The sequence below is a fragment of the Geotrypetes seraphini genome, chromosome 3, assembly GCF_902459505.1.
Source record: "Geotrypetes seraphini chromosome 3, aGeoSer1.1, whole genome shotgun sequence".
NCBI lineage: Eukaryota > Metazoa > Chordata > Amphibia > Gymnophiona > Dermophiidae > Geotrypetes > Geotrypetes seraphini.
This window is the reverse complement of record NC_047086.1, coordinates 67,070,162-67,092,912: the sequence shown is the minus strand read 5'-3', so window position 1 is coordinate 67,092,912 and position 22,751 is coordinate 67,070,162. Positions and strand designations below refer to the sequence as shown.

Sequence of the window (22,751 nt, the reverse complement as noted above, 5' to 3'; positions counted from 1 at the left end):
TGTCTGTCCATCTCCTCTTCTATCCAACATGTCTGTTCCCTTCTCTCCCTTCTATCAGGCTATTCTTTCTCTCCCTGTATCCAGCATGTCTGTCTTCCCTCCCTTTCATCCAGTTGTCTGAACACATTCCCTTCACGAACACTTAAAAAAAAGAATAAGGCAAGTAAAACCCGTCAAAACCACTACTGCTACCAAAACTATCATACCCACATCTGTCTCCTGTGCATACCTTAATACTAGATCTGTCAGGAATAAAGCTTTCCTAATTAATGATTGGATCATCAACAAGCAAATAGCCTGCCTTTTACTAAATGAAACATGGCTACTATCTGAAGATGATCCAATAATAATTGATCTCCTACCAAGCAATTTCAAAATCCTTCCGCTAAACCGCGTGGGAAAAAAAGGAGGAGGATTAGCAATTATTCTTAAAGAAGGATTTGACTTTTAACTTCTGGATTCCAAAATGACAGACCATTTAGAAATTTTAGCCTGTAAAATTAGCAACTGTCAACTAGAAGAATCCCTATCCTGCATATTATTCTATGTCCCACCAAAAAGCTGGCCAAAAGCCAAAGAAGACTTCTTTGCATTTGTCCTAAACAATTCAATCGGTCCTTCTTATAATATCATCGCAGGCGACATAAACCTACACCTAGATGAAGTGGACAACACAAATGCGATAGAGTTCAAAAACTTTCTATCCCTACTCAATTACAATCTTCCTCTACCCACACAAACACATGAAAAAGGCCATCAATTGGATGTGGTACCATGTCCACAAAGGATATCCCAGACCCTGCCATTTCGCTACTTAAAGGCACCTGGATTCATGATATCTGGTCTGACCATTTTACTTATTATTTCCAGCTATTCTGGTCTTATCATAAATCTAAAACACGCCCAATTATAAAAAGAGAACATCATACAAGAGGCTATATTAATCCAAAAGAATTCTGGTCACAATACGAATTGCAAACAGGGATAGATTAAGGAATCGATTTTTGGGATCACTGGACGACAACCAGCACATCCATTTTAAATAAAATCACCCCTATACATAATAGCAAAAGCAATTCAAATAAATATAACAAATGGTTTGACATCGAACTTCTAAAAATGAAACAACTAGCTAGACGACTGGAAAGAACTTGGAAAAAACAGGAGAACTAGCCAACCGTAACAACTGGAGAGCTAACATAAAAATCTACAAACAAATGTTAAAAGACAAACGTAAAGCATTCTACTCCACTAAAATCAACTCATCTTGTAATGGTTCACAAGGAATCAATACAAAAGAGCTATTCAACCTGATCACAAATTTATTTGACACCACTCGCTACACCTCACCCACACACAACATTAAACTACCCTCTGCAAATGACTTAGCTCTGTACTTCAATTCTAAAATTAAGAACCTTAGAATCCATTGTTCAACAAACGACTCTTGTGATCATCAAATAGCGAACACCCAAGGAAATGATATACCGGCAGACATGATCCGGAGCTCCTTTCAGGATTTAGAGTGGAATGATTATATCAGATTATATAACAAATACTCTAGATCCTATTGCGTTCTGGACTCATGCCCCCCAGAAATTATGAAAGCAGCACCTTTAGAATTTAAATTATCACTGATGCAATACTTGGCTTACAACCTAAACAATGGGAAGTTCCTCTCTAATAATGGTCACATTATTATAACCCCAATTCTAAAAAATCGTAAAGTATCCTCAGCCCTAATTTCCAACTATAGACCGGTAGCTTCCATTCCGTTTATTATAAAAATTATGGAGGGATTGGTTCACACCCAACTGATGGGTTATCTTGATCAATTCTCTCTCCTCCATGAAACTCAATCTGGTTTTAGGCCATTATTCAGTACGGAGACAGTAATTGCGGCTATCTTAGACAATTTGCACCTACTGTTTAGTAAAGGCCTTAATGCCCTGATAATGCAATTCGATATGAGTTCTGCCTTTGATCTAGTGGACCACATGAAACTGCTGAAATGCCTAGATGCCATTGGTATCTGGGATAAGGTGCTGAACTGGTTCCGTGGCTTCCTTATATCCCGCACCTATCAGGTTCGTTTTAATTATGAGCTTTCCGACACCTGGAGCAATCCATCCGGTGTGCCCCAAGGCTCTCCACTATCCCCATTGCTCTTCAACGTCTACATGTCCTCACTGGGCACGAAGCTACCCCAGCTGGGGATAAAACTATTTAGTTATGCAGATGATTTTACGATTATCATCCCATTCACCAATTCTGTCTCCGAAACTATTCCCAAAGCTTCAGAAGCTATAAACATGATGGAACAATGGATGACAAACTTTAGGCTCAAACTTAATTCAGATAAAATGACTTTTTTCATTGCTTCACCACATCCACTTGACATTAAATCACCCCTCTGTATCAATAACCTTAGTTACCCTATCTAGCCCTCAATAAAGATACTAGGTGTAACTCTGGATCAATGCCTAACCATGAAAGACCAAGTAGATTCCTTAATCAGAAAGGGATTTTTCACTCTCTGGAAACTCAGATCCCTTAAAGCTTATTTTGTTACATCGGTTTTTAGAATCCTAGTCCAATCCCTCATACTAAACCTGCTTGACTACTGTAACATCGCCTATTTGGCAATTTCCCAAAAAAATATGCGATGCCTACAACTGTTGCAGAATGCGGCAGTCAGACTAATCTTTGGACTAAAAAAATTTGACCACGTGACACCCTACTACCGGCAGCTACATTGGCTGCCGATGAAGGCACGTGTAAAGTTCAAATTTGCCTGTTTCTGCTTTAAAACATTACACGGACTTGCCCCCAAATACATTACTGACCTTTTCTCCTTCTCAACCAACAGACACAAGAGAAGTTCACATTCCAACTTCGTTTCCCCCCAAGTGAGAGGTTGCAAACTGAAAAAACACCATGAATTCCTTCTCTCACACCAAGCAGCATCATGGGGTAAAGACCTAGAACAATTACTTTCGCCCTCTACTTATGAGGAATTTAGGAAATGTCTAAAAACACACCTGTTCCTAAAACATCTTGACAACTGATCCACATCTCTTTCTTCTCAATAGCGACCTACTGTCCTTTTGATCACTTTTCTCCTCAACAATGAATTTCCTGTCTAATTACTTCTCTTTCCTCTTCCCCTCTTGAAGTCAGTCAATTTGTACCTTTGCTTAATTTTTTGTAAACCGCATAGAACTTCACGGTATTGCGGTATATAAGCTGTTATTATTATTATTATTATTCTATTCAGGCTCTTCCTTCTCTCCCCTTTTGCAAACAGTGTCTATCCCTCTCTCTTCCTTCTATTCATGCTCTTCCTTCTTTTCCCTCCTGAATCCAGCATGTCTGTCCCCCACCCTCCCTTCTATTTAACAACCTTAAAGAACTTTGTGTTATCAGCAACTTTAATCTCACTTGTTATTCCCATCCCTTGGTCATTGATAATTATATTAAAGAGCAGTGGTCCAGCACAGACCCCCTGAGAATGCCACTATTCACCCTTCTCCATTGAGAATATTGACCATTTAACCCTTCTCTCTGTTTTCTATCTTTTAATCAGTTCTTAATCCATAATAGGACAGTACCTCCTATCCCATGACTTTCTAATTTCCTCAAAAGTTATTCATGAGGTACTTTGTCAAATGCCTTTTGAAAATTCAAATACATAATATTGACTGGCTCACTTTTATCCACATGGTTATTTACCCATTCAAAGAAATGTTGTAGTTTGGTGATGCAAGATTTCCCTTGACTAAATTCATGTTGGCTTATATGGTCATTTTTGAAACTAAGACATTTTTTTAAAAAGGCATAAATAGGCACTTGAACATTTTTCTCACCAAAACAGCCAAGTTCTGATTTTCAGAACCATATTTCTGGAAGACTTTTGAGGCATCCTAGCCACTGTACATTCAAAACTAAAGGACTGTAATGTTATCCCTTTTAGATAAATTGTTGTAAACTGAGTCGAGCCCTATTTTTTTTAGGGATGACTCGGTATATAAATCTAAGATTAGATTAGGGCATGTTGGAGGCGTATTATAGGCAGGCTTTGGGCGGGTTTAGACTTGGATATCTTTCCGTAATAATCAAACCTTTTCCTAGATGCCTTGAACGGAATTTAGATGTTCTAGATCTGTTTTAATGGTGTCTAATTGCCAAAAAGGTACCCAAACTGACCAGATGAACACTAGAGGGATTTGGTTATGACCTCCACACACTCATCCAGTGATCATTGACTCATTCCCACCCCCCAAAATCTGAATGAAACAATACATAGCTGTCTCTACAACATCAGCACCTGGTATGGAAAAGCCTAGTAGAGCAGCACATAGGTGTCTTAAGAAGCCTAGTGACTGAGCTAGTGAGCCATAGGGAGGAGAACCCAGGCCCATAAGCCACGCTAACCATTATATTTATGGTGGAAAGTGTGAGCCCACAAAAATTCCACTATACTGCCATAGAGGCTATTGGGTTGGTGGGCAGGTGAGTATAGTAGGTTTTAGGGGAGTTTTGGAGGGTTCAACATACATTATAATGGGATTGTGGTGAGATAAACATGTCACTCTTTATGTGAAGTTCACAGCAGTGCTCTCTAAGGTGCCCCACTGCTCTATTGTATAAGTTGTAAGCTATTGATTCTATAGCTTTGTGTTTTGATCCTGTAGCACGTTATTGACTCTATAATGTACATATCTCTGTTCCTGAAAACTTTGTGTATGTATCCTTGTAACCCATTCTGGGCTCCTGGGGAGGACAGGCTATAAAAATAAATGAATAAATAAGTATTGACATGTCTATGTTTCCAGGTCATTACAATGCTGGTCCCTCCCACAGCCAAATAGTCTGGATTTGGACGTTTTGAATGTGGAAGGTTTTGTGGTAAAAAATGGTGAACAAAGTTGGATGTACTAAGGTTGGACGTCTTGGTGGCCAATATGTCTAAGTAGGTGATTAAAATAATAAAAAAAAGTGGGTATCTTACAGTGTTGCTGTTTCTCAGCTTCTGACTTTGGACATCTTGCGGGAAATATCCAAAGTCGGTCTTAGACATCTTATCGAAAATGCCCCTCCAAGTCTCATTAATCCATGCTTATGTATATGATCTGTAATTTTGTTCTTTATAATAGTCTCTACCATTTTCCTGGCATTGACATCAGATTCACAGGTCTATAATTTCCTGGATCACTGCTGGAAACCTTTTTAAAAATTGGTGTTACATTGACCACCCTCCAATGTTCCAGTTACAGATTAGATTTTAAAGACAAATTTCAAATTAGTAACAGGTCTGCAAGTTAATTTTTGTATTTCTATCAATACTCTGGGATGTATACCATCGGTCTAGGCGATTTACTACTGTTCAATTTGTCAAGTTGCTCCATTATATCTTCTGGTGTTACAGAGATTTGTTTCAGTTTCTCTAACTCACCAGCAATGAATACCATTTCTGTCACCAATATCTCCCCCACATCTTCTTCGATGAAGACCAAAGCGAGGCATTCATTTAATCTCTCTTCTATGGTCTTGTCTTCCCTGAACGCTATTTTATCCCTCAGTCATCTAGTGGTCCAACTGATTCTTTTCCCGGCTTCCTGCTTTTAATATACATAAGAAAGTATTTACTATGTATTTTCCCTCCAACCCGGCCCATGTGCTTAAGGCCACGCCCACAGGAGGAGCCTAAGGCTCCCGGGCCTATTCTGGTGGCCCAGGTGCCTCAGGCCCCACCTGTGGGCAGGGTTTCAGCCGCTTGAGCCAATCCAGCCCCATTCCAGAGCTGGCTGGCCTGCCAGACAGGCGGGCTTGGTGCCCGTCCGTCCAGCCAATGTTTTGAGGTACAGGGAAGGGGGGTGGGGGTGGGGGTGGGGGAGTCATGAGGTTGGCGAGGGGTCGTGAGGTCGGCGGGGGGGATTGGGGGTTCCTGGCTAGTCGTTGGGGGGGTTTGTGTCAAGGGCAGGAGGTTTGTGATCCCTCCTGCCCGTATTGTAGTGGGGGGTGGGGGGTAGGGGTCCACCTGGGCAGAAGGGGTTGGGCTCCCTCCTGCCCGATCTTGTAGGGGGTGGGGGTGAGAGGCCAGGAGGGCTTGGGCTCCCTCCTGGGCCGATTGTAATCAGGGGGGCCGCAGGACAGGAGGGCTTGGGCTCCCTCTTGCCCTGATGTCGTGGGGGTTGGGGGGTTGGGGTGGATTCTGTAACCGGTGTTGTTTTTGACAGACACTGGTTACAGAATCCAGCTTTTAGGTGAAGGACTGGCTCCTCCTTTGCCTAAAAGCTCTTGTTTTGGACGTTTAGGTCTTAGGCTTTTTTTAGGTTGATTATAGGGTATAAGTTTAGACGTAGTGGTGGTCTGGGCGTTTAAACAACTGAACGTAGAGGCAGGCCATTATTTAAAAAAACCCTCCTTTTGGACGTTTTTTTGATTATGGACATTTTCCCTGATTCTACTTTCAATGTTTAAGGCCTTAGGCCAAAAGGGGACTTAGACGTTTTTTTTTATTATGCTCCCTTAACTGTATAGTTAGTATCTTGTAAAATCTATGCCAAATATACATGTAAAAAAAAATTAAAATTTTTATTTTGCAGAGAAAAGTATGAAACGTTTCAACTGAAATGTTGGGGACATGAGATTAACTGCCAGAATGATGAGAGTTGCTTGTATAATCTTATAAAAGAGGATCTTACGTGTTTGGGAAATGACGCATGCCGGGCAGCATATATTGGTATTTTGGGAACCATTCTTCAAGTACAGTGCACATGTAGTACAGTACCAGTCAGTGATCAATACATGTGCAAGCTGTTTCACCATATGCTTCACAGCACATCATGCTTCAGTAAGTTACTTTATAGAATCAACAGTATATATGGAACCTAAAGACAGATTGATCTACTATTCAGGTCTTTTTGGTGTTATGCCAGCTGCCAGATTACTGTAGTTTACCATTATTTTGAACTGGTTTCGTGGATTCCTGGGTAAAAGATTGTACCAGGTATTCCAGGATGACACTTTGTCCTGTTGGGAAAATTTCTGTGGGGTTCCGCAGGGTTCGCCTCTGTCCCCCACTTTGTTTAACATGCATCTTGTTTCTTTGGGAAATCTTTTGCAAAGTTTAAATCTTAAGTTATACATTTACGTGGATGACATTACCATAGGCTCCTGTTAATCTGCTTATCATCTGAGCTTAAAAATTCTTTAGCGACCATTCTGAGTCAGATTGAACTCTGGATAATTGCCCTTAAATTGAAATTAAATGCGGAAAAAACAAAATTTTTTCTTGCAACTCTAACGATAAGATCAAAGAAACAATGATACATGTGAACGGATTGGACTTTAATATAGAACAGTCTATAAAAATATTGGGAGTGATTTTAGATAGATATCTTACACTGGAACAACATACTGATTTATTACTTAAGAAATTTTTCTCGGTGCTTTGGAAGCTTCGCACCATTAAGAAATATTTCGAGGAAGTCTCTTTTCGCTTGTTAGTGCAGTCTTCTGTCTTAAGCATCCTCGACTACTGTAATATTATTTATTTAAGTGCCTATAAGAAAATTCTCAAAAAAATTTTTTTTCTGTTTTCACTTATTGAATGTGCTTTAAAATGAATAAAGAATTAAAAAAAAAAAAAAGAAAATTCTCAAAAAATTGAGAGTGGTTCAAAATACTGCAGTTCGACTCATTTTTGGTTTAAAAAAATGGGAGCATATTACTCATTTTTATCAGAAACTTCATTGGTTTCAAGTTTCAAGTTTTATTATTTTTAATATATCGACCATCAAGAAATATCTAGCTGGTTTACAACGCTATGATAAAATGAAGAATTAAAATAATGCTTATAAAAGGGGGAAAAGTGAACATTGAAGACATTTTACAAAGATATACATGAGAGTGGGGATTGAAGAAGAAAGGTGGGGTAAAGTTACATTGTTAAAGAGAAAAAAACCCAAAAAAACTAGGGTTAAAAAGAAGAGAGAGCGAGAGGGATAAAACATTAGGGATTGGGTCGCTTCTTAAAAGTGGTTGGCAGACTTGGCAATAAGAAGTTTAGGAGCTGTGGAATGCATCTTGAAATAAAAACGTTTTTAATTTAATCTTGAATTTATCTAGGAGATTTTCATGGCGAAGTTGGGGAGGTAAGGCATTCCATAAAGTTGGGGTGACAACGGAGAAATTGGATTTCCTAGTATAATAAAATTCTTTAATAGAGGGAACAAATAGTAAAGAATTGAAACTAGAGTTTTGTTTAAATTTTCATGTATTTGTTATAAATCAATCTTCGGAATGTCTCCAGGCTATCTTGTGCCTCATTTTTCTTTGAGCCACTCAAATAAGACTACCCGCAGAGCCCATCTGTTTACATATCCTTCTACTAAGTCCTGTCGTTATAAGAAGTTCCTTGAGAGAACTCTCTCTTTTCAGGCCACTAAACTGAATGTTTGGTTTGGAAAAATTATGCTAGAGATTTCTTCTTACTTTGATTTTAGAAAATTGTTAAAGACACAACTATTTGATAAGTTTGTATCTTAAAGCATCGTGTTTTAATCTCTTAGAGTTTTTTATATTTATAATTTGATGTATTTCCATTTGTTTTGTAGTTATCGCTGTATGTTTCAGTCCATTTGTTGTAAACTGCCTAGAGCCATCTTGGTCTGGTGGTATATAAGAATAAAATTATTATTATCATTATTATTATTGATTGCAAGTTCACTAGCCATTCACCTTCCTCTAATGAAAGATTAGGTTCTTACCTAGATAATCTTTCTGTTAATCTTCTCAGGAGTCCATATGTTAGGTGATTAATCCATTTCCATGAACCATATTTGCAGAAGTGTGCTATTCACAACTTTAAGCACCTCTCACATTGCCAGTGGAGTGGAGCGCCCCCATCAATTATGTTCCATAGCAATCAGTCTCCACTGGAATAGAATGCAAAGAAGGAGGTGTACAGGGAACTTCCCAGCAGACATCATACAATTCTGTTCTGCTCTGAAACTTAGGAAAAAGAATTATCAGTAGAAATTCATAACATAGCTGCAATAGTAAACCAAACTGCTATGTGCAACAAGCACTAACATCAATGGACCCAGAGGTTGAGCAATTCACTTACTTATACAGGACTTCTTTATGCTTAGTCATCTGGCTGACAGGAGAAAAACTCCAGGCATGGAATCTAGAAATATCCGAGGCAAAAAGCAGGTGATACAGGATATACTGAGGGTGAACCATACCCACTCCCGAGAAGATTAACAGAAAGAAGATTATCCAGGTAAGAACCTAATCTCTCATTCTGTTATATCAACTCAGGAGTTCATACATTAGGTGATGTACCAAAGCAATGGCTGATGTCTAGAGTGGGACAAAAGAGCCTGCCTGCAAGAGTGAGGACCCAAAGGCAGTGTCCTCTCGAGCCTACACATCTACTCTAGAGTTGACCGAGCCGACACGTCTACTCTAGAATTGACCGAGTAGCTGCTCCACAAATCTCTGTGGGATGAACAGCCTGAGAGTTTACCCATGAAGGTGTGCCATTCCTAGCAAGTGTGTCTTGAGAAAAAATGTCAGCTGCTTACCACAGGTGGTGTACACTGATGAAATGGCCATGCATAGATCTGGTTATAGAGGCCTTGGACGTAGGTCTGCCATGTCTGGACTGGCTGGTTAGCACAAACAATGGTTGGAAAGATGAGTCATTGTTCTTTTCTAAGTAGTGAAGTAAAACTCTTTGCACATCCAGTTTCTTCAATATCCTATCCTGCTTGTTCAAGCCTGTAGGTTGAAAAGCAGGTAGACAAACTTCCTGGTTGAAGTGAAAATCAGCTAAAACTTTTGGATGGAAGGAGGGATAGCCTGGAGAGCTACACACATCTCAGTGATTCTGAGAAAGGACTCTCTACAAGAGAGAGCTTTCAATTTCGATATACATCTTGCTGAGATGATCACCACCAGGAACACCATCAACTGCCATGGGACCAGACAATTTGCACCCAAGAATGCTCAGAGAATTGAGCGATGTCCTGGCGAAACCGTTGGCTGAGCTATTCAATCTCTCCCTAAGTAAGGGGAAAGTTCCCCTGGACTGGAAATTAGCTAATGTCGTTCCTCTGCATAAAAAGGGTTGCAGGGCAGAGGCTGCGAATTATAGACCGGTGAGTCTCACATCAATAGTGTGCAAACTCATGGAAACACTAATTAAAAGCAAATTGGACACGATCTTGAATGAAGGGAATCTTCGGGATCCCAGTCAGCATGGATTCACCAAGGGTAGGTCCTGCCAATCCAATCTCATCAGCTTCTTTGACTGGGTAACAAGAAAGTTGGATTTGGGAGAGTCTTTGGACGTCGTGTACCTGGACTTCAGGAAAGCTTTTGACAGTGTCCCACACTGCAGGCTGCTAAGCAAGATGGAATCGATGGGGTTAGGAGAGACACTAACTGCATGGGTCAATGATTGGCTGAGTGGCAGACTTCAGAGGGTGGTGGTTAATGGTACCCTCTCTAAAACATCGGAGGTGACCAGTGGAGTGCCGCAGGGCTCGGTCCTGGGTCCACTCCTTTTCAACATATTCATAGGGGATCTGACTCAAGGGCTTCAAGGTAAAATAACACTATTCGCCGATGACGCCAAACTATGTAATATAGTAAGTGAATGCAGTTTACAGAATTATATGACACAGGACCTGCTTACATTGGAAAGTTGGTCCTCAACCTGGCAGCTAGGCTTCAATGCTAAGAAATGTAAGGTCATGCACATCGGAAGCGGAAATCCATGCAGGACGTACTTCTTGAACGGAGAAACTTTAACTAGGACTTCAGCAGAACGAGATTTAGGAGTAATCATCAGTGCAGACATGAAAACTGCCAATCAAGTGGAGAAGGCTTCATCTAAGGCAAGGCAGATATTGGGTTGTATCAATAGAAGTTTCATCAGCCGAAAGCCTGAAGTCATAATGCCGTTGTACAGGGCCATGGTGAGACCTCATCTGGAGTACTGTGTGCAGTTCTGGAGGCCACATTACAGTAAAGATGTGCGCAGAATTGAATCGGTTCAACGGAAGGCCACCAGGATGATCTCGGGGCTCAAGGGTCTCTCGTACAGAGACTGAACAAATTGCAGCTCTACACTCTTGAGGAACGTAGGGAGAGGGGAGACATGATCGAAACATTTAAGTACCTCACGGGACGTGTCGAAGTGGAAGATGATATTTTCTTTCTCAAGGGACCCTCGGCCATAAGAGGGCACCCGCTCAAACTCAGGGGCGGAAAATTTCATGGCGACACCAGAAAGTATTTCTTCACAGAGAGAGTGGTTGATCATTGGAACAAGCTTCCAGTGCAGGTGATCGAGGCAGACAGCGTGCCAGACTTTAAGAATAAATGGGATACCCATGTGGGATCCCTACGAGGGTCAAGATAAGGAAATTGGGTCATTAGGGCATAGACAGGGGGTGGGTAAGCAGAGTGGGCAGACTTGATGGGCTGTAGCCCTTTTCTGCCGTCATCTTCTATGTTTCATCTTCTATGTTTCTATGTAACTGTGAGATCCAAAAGGGATGCATCTTTGAGTGGCTCATATGGGCCTTTAGTGAGACCCTCAAGGACGGTGTAAAGAGTCCTCAATGGGAAATGAGGCCTTAGCGGAAGCTTTAACCGGAGCACCCCTCTTAAGAATCTGGTTACATCTGGGTGAACTGTAAGTGAAACTTCACCACTTTATGCCTGGAAGCATGAAAGGTCTGTCACTTGCACCTTGAGTGAATCCACTGCAAGACTGGCCTGCAGAAAAACAAAGATAACTGGAATGGGACCTTGAAGCAGTTCCACCTGGTCTCTTTCACACCACTGTTGAAAAACCTTTCCAGCTTTGGCATAGGTTGCCATAGTAGAAGGCTTCTTAGCCCAGAGTAGAATGGCAATAACCATGTCTGAACATCCTTTGAGAGCTAGGGCTGTGCGTTCAAGAGCCATGCCATCACTGTGGATTCTGCATGGAGACTGACCTCTGACTGAGATGCCCACTATGAAGAGGAAGCTTGAGGCAAATATGAATCCCAGGTTTGTAGAAACAACATCTTTCGCTTTCTAGGTAAATCCAGCATCTCTAGCTTCCCAAATGGCCAACTGATGTAATTGGTTTCGCCAATGCCAAAACCTCGGAGGTGTCACTCTTAAAGTTCGGGCAACATCCCAATGACTCAAATTTAGCTATAAATCTTTCTCCCATTTATTCCGAATATTCTGATAGTCCTTATCTGGTTGTAATTTTTGTAAAATAGCATGAATACTAGACACCGAAAGAGACATCCCCTCCTCCTGAGCAAACAACTCTCTCAATCTAGCCCCCAAATGCAAACTCAACTGTGCTCTGTCAAGGGATCTCACATAATGTTCCACTTCTATACATGCAAACTGCGCTCCCCAAGTCTCTCCCACCTTAGCTAACAATTCTGCACGGGTCAATAGCTCCTCCTCATCTCCCAATATATGTTCCAATCTTGAAATTCCTCTTGCTCCCCATAATCTGTACTCCCTAGAGTCTCTACCCGGGAGAAAAGCCGGATTACCCTGCAAAGGAAAGAGATCAGTGACCATCGGATTCCCTCCCAATAATTGCACAAGCCAATGCCATGCCGTCTGTAAAGTATTAAATACCACACTTGAATGAATAAGAGATGGCAATGCATTCCGTGTACTATGTAGTAACGCAAAAATATCATAAGGAGCTAAAAACTCCTGTTCCATTTGAAGTGTAGTATAAATGCTTGTCACATTTACCCAATCACTTAAATGACGAAGCAAACATGCATAATTATAGACCTGCATATCCGGCAAACCCAACCCTCTTCTATTCCAATTACCCAGTAAATATGTCAACTTTAGTTTAGGTTTCTTAGCAACCCAACAGAAACGAGTAATTTTTTAATAAAAGATCTTTAAATCTTTCTTCAGTAAACATAACGGCAAAGTTTGTAACATATACAACCATTTAGGAAAGATAAACAGCTTGACCAAGCAGATGCGACCCAATAGAGAAAGGGGCAACGTTTGCCAGGTATCCAACAATAGTTCCATTTTTTTGTTGAAGCCTATCCACATTAAAGCGATATAATTGGGAAGTCGACATAGTCATTACTATTCTCAAATACATAAGTTGCCCTTGAGCCCAAGTCAACGGAAACTCCGACCCCCATAAGGCCTTTACCACCACAGAGGACACTAGTGCCTCTGATTTATCTAAATTTAAACGGAAACCTGCATATTCACCATATTCTTTAATCAATTCCAATAATGCCATTAAAGAAGGCAAAGGATCCGTGAGGTGTACTAAAATATCATCTGCAAAAGCCGAAAGTTTAAAAGTTGTAGTTCCGATATCAATCCCTCCCCGAATAAGGGGGTCTAAAGTAAGTACAAATAATAACGGAGATAAGGGACAACCCTGTCTCATCCCCCTGTAAATAGAGAACTTATCACTTTCAAAATTCTTTAACACCAATTTAGCTTGTGGAAGAGCATACAAAGCACGGACCGCAGATACAAAAAACCCATCAAAACCATATACTTTTAATGTATCATATAGAAAATCCCATCGTACCTTGTCAAACGCCTTTTCAGCATCAAAACTGATCAGCACCGAAGGTAAATTATACATCGCCCTCTGTTCCAAAGACAGCAACAATTTTCTTACATTTTTAGTTATTCTCCTTCCCTTCACAAATCCCACCTGAGCAACATGAATGAGGGAGGGCAGAACAGTAGCCATCCTATTTGCCATAATCTTCGCTAACAGTTTGACCTCCATATTCAATAAAGAAATGGGACGATATGATCCCGTTTTTTCAGGGTCTTTATTTGGCTTAGGTAACACCATAATTCGTGCCATATTCAAACCTTCAGACAAAGCCTCTGCACCAACCATAATGTTAAACATGCTAGCAAGTGGTTTAATAATCTCTTCTTTTAAAAGTTTATAGAATTCCACACGCATGCCATCCTCACCTGGCGCCTTTAGCAGAGGGCTATTCTCAATAGTCCAGTACACTTCTTCCGGAGTAATTGGCACATGTACATCTCCACTGGAAGCCAATGTAACTCACAGTAGAAAGGAGTCACATGATCATATTTCTTTAGACCATAAATTAATTTGACTCCCGTATTCTGATTCAGTCTGAGCCTAGCATGTCAAATAGATAATGTTACAGTAGTCGAGAAGACTTAGAATTAACGACTGAACTAAAAGTTTAAAGGCCGGAAACTCAAAATATGATTTAATGGTATGCAGCTTCCACAGTGTGTAATAACCCTTTTGCACCACAGCTTCTACTTGCTTTTTCATGTTCAAGTGTTGATCTATAACAATTCCCAATATTTTAATCATTGGATTGAACTTATAGTGTTAAGTTTATAGTAATTGATGGTTCATGTAAAATTCTATGTGGAGACGCAACAAAAAAAATTGGTCTTGTCATAATTTAATTGGAATTTGAATTCTTGCATCCATGATTCCATCAGTTTAAGTATAGACTCAATTATTTGGGTAATATGGGATAAAGCATCGACATAACTAAACAGTCTTGAGCCCAATTTGTTCAGATGAAACCCCAGAGAAGATAGATACACATTAAATAATGTGGGGGAAAGTAGGGAACCCTAAGAGACCCTGCAAGGGTTTTTCCAAGCTACAGACAGTGACTGGTCCGGGAGTGCCAGTACAGTGGCATGTGTTGCCCAGTCTCTCCTGCCACCAACTGACGCACACCACTGGCAGTGGGAGAGATGCCCAATCTCTCCTGCTCAACTGACACCCCCAGGCAGCGTGAAAGATGTCCAATGTCTACCGCTGCTAACCAACACCCACACTCCACCCCAGGACCGCCATCAGAAATTTCTGGGCCCCTTACTGAGCAATCCTATTGGGCCCCCCATGCACCCCTTCCCCCCCCCCGACACCCCCCCCTTTCTTTCATGGGCCAAATACACACATACTTTTCTGCTAATGCTCCACCTAAGCCAGTCCCGTAAAATCTTCTCACGTCCATTGGGTGATTTGGCATAGAGGAGATATTCATAAAAAGAACGTCCGTCAAGATCTTTACTCATAGACTGTGCCATTTGCTTTAAATCATCTTCCATCATTAATCCAAATTACACAATTCTTTCTCTGTCTTTGTCCTTAATGGCATCTGGCCACATTGCTGGATCCTTCCAGTCAACAAATTTATGAGCAGGCGCGGAGAACGCATTTTTAAACAAATGTAGTTTATCCTTGTACTCCTTATGTAATTTTAATCATCTATGGATATGTTTGTATGTTTATTGTTCAAATGGTTTTATTTATTTCCCCAAATTTATTTTTGTTATACGCATTGAAAATATTTGATATTGCGTTTAAATCAAAATCTCAATAAACTTGAAACTTGAAACGAGTGCCCGTGAGATTGTGGGAGGATTAAATACTCAAAACTTAGAAGAATAACAATTTACTTAAAGTTTTTGTTACGCCAGCTTTCTGGTATCTTTACATACAGTGGCGTACGTAGCTTATGTAACACCCGGGGCCCATCATTTTTTGGCAGCCCCCCTATCTGTAAGAAAAACATGATTTTTAGTAACAAACCACACGTCACACATGAGTACCTAGGAAAAGGCAGCATCTTACATATTGCAGTGAGCAGTACATCAATACACCCATTGTAAAACTAAACAAGCCAGACCAGCACAGATCAATCCTACACCGTCAATCCTAACAGAAAACCATGTCTTTCGAACACACAGAACACAGAAAACACCTTCGTCTAGTATGGAATATGTCATCACAAACTAACCCCTCACTCTTTTACAAAACTGCAGTGTGGATTTTAGCCACAGTGGTAACAGCCCTGACGCTCATAGAATTCTGAGCATCAGAGCTGCTACCACCATGGCTGGCGCTAAAAAACGCTCCACAGTTTTGTAAAAGGGGGGATAAAATAGAAATACACAGTTTCAACGCTCTAGCTCAGAGGTGCCCAAACTTTTTGAGCTACTTTAAAATGACCAAGTCAAAATGATCTACCAACAATAAAATTAAAAACCACAAAGCACACTATACGCTGAGAAAATGTTAATTATCATTCCTATTCTGGGTTTTTTTCAAAGAGATCAAGGCAGATGACTCTATGCATTGTCACCTCAGTAACAACCATACAAAAATAGACAAATATACCCTCCATCCTTTTTATTAAACCACAATAGCAGTTTTTAGCGCAGGGAGCTGCGCTGAATGCCCAGCGCTGCTCTTGACGCTCATAGGCTCCCTGCGCTAAAAACCACTATTGCGGTTTAGTAAAAGGGGACCATATTGTAAAATATAGACAGCAGATATAAATTCAGAACTGTGCATAGTAAGTGAAGGGAAGTTTTCATCTCTGGGAATTTACCTAGTTAACTATTAAGTTATTTGGGCAAATGCCTTTGAAAACTGTGGTAATACTGCCTCCACTTTGCTAAATTTAAAATAAAATCATTTTTCCTACCTTGTCTGGTGATTTCTGGTTACACTTTCTTCTTCTGACTGTGCATCCAATCTTTCTTCCCTTCTATCAGCCTGTATGCTTTCTCTCCTCCACACCTCATTCCCTCCCCCAACTTTTTCTTCCTCTCTCCCTGACCTTTCTTTCTTTTTTTCTGTTTCTCTTCTTTCCTTCTGTTTCCCTGCCTGCCCCCTTTCTTTCTTTCTCCCTGCCATTCCCCAAGCCACTGCCACTGCCGCTGCCATCGGGGAACAGGACCCACCAATGGATAACAGGCCCCAAAGCCGACTCCTGCTCTCCCTGCTTCGGGCCGATCAGTATTCCTCTCCCCGACGTCAATTCTGCCGTCGGAGAGGAAGTTCCGCCCAGCCAGGCAGCGATTGGCTGGCCCGAACTTCCTCTCCGACGGCAGAATTGACGTCGGGGAGAGGAAGACTGATTGGCCCGTTAGATTAGATCGCCAAGACAAAGTGAGTCCTGGGTGATCGACTCACTTTGCCTTGGCGAGCTACTGGCGCCCCTGCCTTAGAAACTGCCTAGGACCCTGGGGGAGCCCGGGCCCCCTGAATGCAGGACTGGTAGTACTGCCCTGATGGCGGCCCTGCTCCACCCCCCTCGGCAGTAGGAGAGTTGCATCTGGGGAGGGACCTAAGGCTCTGAATGGCCCAGATGCATACTACCCCTCCTATGGGTGGAGGGAGGGGGAAGCACTGGAGAGCTACAGAGGGTTAACTTGTGAAAAATATCCATATACTTTTGCCATCATTCTGTTTGAACATGGTAATTTCCAAAATTGTAGAAGCCTAAAAAAAATCCAGACAGTTGGCAATCCAAGATTCCCAAGTCCTCAGCCCATCTGACAGGGGCCTCCTAAACTTCTGGAACCGAGGCATATGCCTAGTTTGCTAATGCCTTAATCCAGCTCTGCCAATATCTTGATATTTGGACAAAAGTTATGTGTTCAATAGCCTGGTAAATTTAAACCCAGCACTATGTTACTTGGACAAAGTGCTTTGAATATTAGTCCCAGCATAGTTTGCCATTAGTAGCTTAAAAAAGAAATCTCAGTTGAATACATGTATGCCTGTATTTTATTTCAGAACAGGTTTCAGCTAGAACTCATCACTCATCATATGCTAATAATGAGTTCAAACAGCCATCAGGGTCACGTTCCTTACTTAATGGTGAGTTCTGTAAAATATCATTACACATGTAACAAGAAATAAAAGCAAAGGGTATCTTGTTTTTCTGAAAGTCTGGGGGAAGGAGGGTTTATGCCTGTGTCTCATATTTTGGTTGGCAATGGAATATATGCACTAAAGACTGAATCCTATAAATGGTACCTATTTTAGGCCTCTAGGCACACTATTTGCGGACACCTAGCGATGCAACTTAATTGATTGTTAATGGGTTGTGATGCTGCTATAGCTTAGTGTGAGCTGTTGTATATGGTTATCATGAATTGTATATGTTTTTATGTAACCTAAAGAGATTTTAGATTGTGCAGGGTATAAATATTTTAAATAAATAAATAATAAAATTGTTAAACAGCCTTTCTGTTATTTTTGTATATCTAGTTCTTGTGAGTTCTATTTAGATTTAGGGGGGTGGGGTTTGTAACAGGTTTCATAGTTATAAAGATCCTGATTCTCAAGCTGTGCATCCCAGTTTTAGGCAGCGGTAGGCAGCCAATCAGGACACACGTTTTCAAAAAAAAAAAGCTCGGGCGAGGAAGGATGCCTATATTGTGGGCGTCTATTGTGCATTTACGGAGACATGTAGGGGTGCTTACAGATGCCTAAAGCATGGTGTGGGCATAGTTTCCCCCAGAAATGGCCATGGACATCAGTACAAATAAATAAATATATGCCTCAGTTGTGTCTTCAATAATATCATATACCAGGATTGTCTAAATTAGTTTCATTCCATAGTATAGTAGATATTCAAACATCCCCACATTATTTTTTGTATTTTTTTGTATGGACCTTCAGACCATCATCAGGGTATAGATCTCTGATTCTAATACTCTTCATCGGTTCAGCCTTTATTATTTTCATTAATTTTTATCCAATTCTTTTGACTAAACTTTTGACTACATTTTTTTTTTTAAAAGCCATCAGACTGTCACTTAGCTTTAGCTTATAGTGATCCCGTCCGGTCTTCACCTCTCCCGACATGCATGTTTCACACAAGGAAACTTTCTTCAGGGTCGAGGGAAACTGCAATAAAATAACCACCGCCTTATTCTCTCATATTCAAGATGACAACCTAACACAACCACACGGCCCCTTTCAATATTTCCCACACACAAAACTACAGAGCTTAGAAAATGGAACTATGCTTACCGATTATAGGAGCTAATTCAACGATGTAACATGGCCGCGGTTTGTAATTAATGAAAAATACAGCTGGCCTCACGCATCACTAAGCGTAAGATGACACCACCGGCCAAAAGTAAGCATCCCTACGCGTCTCCGTAGGCACAAGGCAGATGCCTTAAATGTAGGCCTGTAAAATGCTGGCCTACATTTGAGGTGTCTATCAGGAAAACTAGCCACGATTTTCCAAAGGACACTAATGCATGATTGACATGTGATTGGCGGCCATTTCTTAGTCGGTCACCAAGATCAGCGTCCTATAGAGAATCAGGTTCAAAAAGCACACAGGTGAATGTGCTCCATCTATTTGTAAAGACAATACATGTCCCTATGGTACTCTATAAGCCTGCCTTTCAAAAAGCTCTCACACAGTTACACCTGTTCCAGGTCCCATAATTAAAGAACGCACATTGGTTACCCATTCCGCACCGAATTACATATAAAATTGCCTTATTAACTTTCAAAACTCAAAAGACTAATGCTCCTGTTTTCTTGGACAAACTTTTAATACGGTACGATCCTCCCAGAACACTAAGGTCCGCCTCACAACATAGCCGCAACGTCCCTTCTCTTAAAATAATTGGCACTCGTCGAGCCACCATTTTTTTCGGTCACTGCTCCTTTAATCTGGAATTCTCTCCCACTTTTTATTAGAGCAGAACATAGTTTGGACAAATTCAAGAGTAGTTTAAAGTGTTTTCTGTTTATAGATGCCTACGAATGAGTTCTCAATTCTTCTAGTCTTTTAATTTTGAAGCCAATCCCTTTTTTTTCTTATCCTACTATGTTATCCTTTCATGTTTACTTTTACTTATAAATTGTAATTCTACCTTTTTTCACTCTTGTTAACAATCACCCTTTCCCAATCAAGTATGTCCAGTTGTATGAAGATTATGTCTACTATCTGTTTGCTCTCCCATTTTATATTTTAGCTTTGAATGTTATGTTAAGCGTTTAATCAAATTTTTAATAAACGATGAAACTTATAAGTCTAAAGGTGTATCTGCAGGTACAAATATGAGCCTATTTTTATAAAATGCAAGCAAAGATACATTTTTAATATTTGGATTAAAAGGACTCTTAACTCAGTATGCTAATTTCTGTTTCAGACCAGGCTACAATTCCATCTCCTAAAATCTTCCCATCACTTAAAGGCACATCAGGGAAAGAAATTAAATTATCTGGATTTCATTCTTTCTTTAATGGTGAGTTAAGCAAAGCAAATAATTTGTTATCAAATATTTTACATAATAATATATTGTTGACTAATTCTCATCTGCTCATTTCTAGGTGCAGTGATCTATATAATTGCATATACATCTGGTATATTTCTCATTTGTGGAATAACTCTATTGGCTATACTAAAGACAAGGTAATTTAATTGAAGAGTAATGTGAATAAATGTCAGAAAGCATCAATATAAATATGTCATCTGCACAAAATTATAAATCTTAAGGATTCCTAATCATATTACATTATCATTTGTATGCATATATGCATTAAATAACACCATAGGGCTCATTTTCAAAAAAAGATAGACATCCAAAAGGCAACTTGAAACCAGTACTTCAGTGTCTTACTAGTCAAAACATCCAAGTGGCCATTTTCAAAACTAACTTTCTAGACGTCTTTCTGGTCATAAGAACATAAGAATAGCTTACTGGGTCAGACCAATGGTCCATCAAGCATGGTAGCCCGTTCTCATGGTGGCCAATCCTGGTTACCAGTACCTGGCCAAAACCCAAAGAGTAGCAACATTCCATGCTACCGATTCAGGACAAGCAGTGGTTTCCCCCATATCATTCTCAATAACAGACTATGGACATTTCCTTCAGGAAATTTTCCAAACCCTTTCTTAAAACCGGCTACACTATCCGCTCTTAGCACTACGTCTGGCAATGCGTTCTAGAGCTTAAATATTTTCTGAGTGAAAAATATTTTCTCCTATTGGTTTTAAAAGTACTTCCTTGTAACTTCATCGAGTATCCCCTAGTCCTTGTAATTTTTGACGGAGTGAAAAATCGATCCACTTGTACCCATTCTACTCCACTCAGGATTTTGTGGACTTCAATCATATCTCCCCTCAGCCATCTCTTTTCCAAGCCAAAGAGGCCTAACTTTTTTAGTCTTTCCTCATATGAGAGGAGTTCCATCCCCTTTATCATCTTTCTGTCTCCAGTGTGTTTAAGTCTTAAGGGGACGTGTTAGAGATGTGTTTTGGGTGGGCATAGGACCTTGGCGTTCTGCAGGGATAATCAAATTTTTAACAAAACATCAAGGGCACTATTTAGATGTTTGGGGCTAGACCTGTTTTAAAAACGAATGAGTCAAAAAGGTGCCCAAAATGAACAGAAGACCACTGGAGGGATTAAGACATAACTCCCTCCCACTACCCAAAGTTATGAAAGAAAAAGTACATTCCACCCCTATAACTACATGCATGAAATTGAAATGCATGTAGTTACAGGGCAGACTGGATGGACAATTCAGGCCTTTATCTGCTGTCATTTACTATGTCACTATTAGAGCTTCAGATGGCCACACAGACACAGCTCCATGTTCTGATAATTGTACCGTATTAGATTTCCCAGGTGTGTGTCACAGGACTAGATTATATCTACGTCAAATGGTTCTAAAAGTGTCACCCATTTCAACAATGTATTACATATTTTTTTTATCCAGTACTGTTTAAATAATTCTACAATTTGATGATAACATTTTTTCTTTCTACAATTAATGAATTAATCACACTACATATTTTTATTGCTTTCAGAAATCGTAGAACAGCAAGTCAAACAAGAAATCTCGAGCAAGTCCACGCATCTGAAAATCTTATGGTGCATTAGGAGCATTTTATTATTAACTTTGTCGCAAGTTTTCCTAAATGCTGTTCTTAGCAGTGCATTTTGCTTTATTTATAAAAGGCCCCTTTTATAAAACCGTGGTAGCGAGTCCTGCCACGGCAAACGTGACGAAGCCCATAGGAATTGAATGGGCTGCATCTCATTTGCTGCGTGGGACTCGCTACTGTGGCTTTATGAAAAGGTCCCAAAGTCTGTGCAATGAGTAGGAACTTGGGAGTCAATTGTATAAATTGGCACCTCATTTCTGGTATGCCAGTGTGGTGCACTGTATGCCAATTCAACAATGGCATCTGTGCACCAAGATGTAATTATAGAAAACAGTAAAACCTTGGATTGCAAGTAACTTGGTTTGCAAGTGTTTTGCAAGATAAGCAAAATATTTTATTAAATTTTAACTTGATATACAAGTAAGGTCTTGCAATACAAGTACATACAGTATACCCACATCACAACTGAGCCAATGGTTCTTCTCTCTCTCTGACGCTGCAGGAGTGTAGTGACTGTTCTAAACAAGCAGAGTCTTGCAGTATGAGTACATACAGTATACAAGTGTCACATCATCATAACTGAGCCGATGGTTCTTCTCTCTCTCTGACGCTGCGGGAGTGTAGTGACTGTTCTAAATGAGCGAGGTCTTGCAATACAAGTTATAGTATTTTGTATTAAAGTTTTTGGGTTGTGGAACGAATCATCCGAGTTTCCATTATTTCCTATGGGGGAAATTTGCTTTGATATATGAGTGCTTTGGATTACAAGCATGCTTCTGGAACAAATTATGCTCGCAAACCAAGGTTTTACTGTACTTAAATCAACCTGATCAGCAGCAGCATTTTATCCTGAGATACTCTACACGGCAGAATACCAAAAATTATCTGAATATCCCCAACAGTATTTAAGGTAACAGTTCATAAATCATTCAAAACATACTCTCAATAAAACTTTTAAAGTGCGCTCTGTCCATCGGCCAGGGGGAG

The 22,751-nt window shown here is 40.3% G+C and overlaps 1 protein-coding gene across 2 annotated transcripts in view; it reads left to right on the top strand.

Annotated features, from left to right (window-relative positions):
* Positions 1-21,862, top strand: part of GFRAL (GDNF family receptor alpha like) — a 79,667-nt gene extending 57,805 nt beyond the window's left edge. The window contains exons 7-11 of one of the 2 annotated variants that reach the window (XM_033935918.1): positions 6,609-6,856; positions 17,636-17,719; positions 20,023-20,118; positions 20,204-20,285; positions 21,687-21,862. In XM_033935918.1, coding sequence (XP_033791809.1) covers positions 6,609-6,856; positions 17,636-17,719; positions 20,023-20,118; positions 20,204-20,285; positions 21,687-21,759 — 583 coding nt within the window. In that variant the 3' untranslated portion in view covers positions 21,760-21,862. The remainder of the gene's footprint in view (positions 1-6,608; positions 6,857-17,635; positions 17,720-20,022; positions 20,119-20,203; positions 20,286-21,686) is intronic. The other variant, XM_033935919.1, reaches the window with a different exon arrangement.
* Positions 21,863-22,751: the final 889 nt, after the last annotated feature.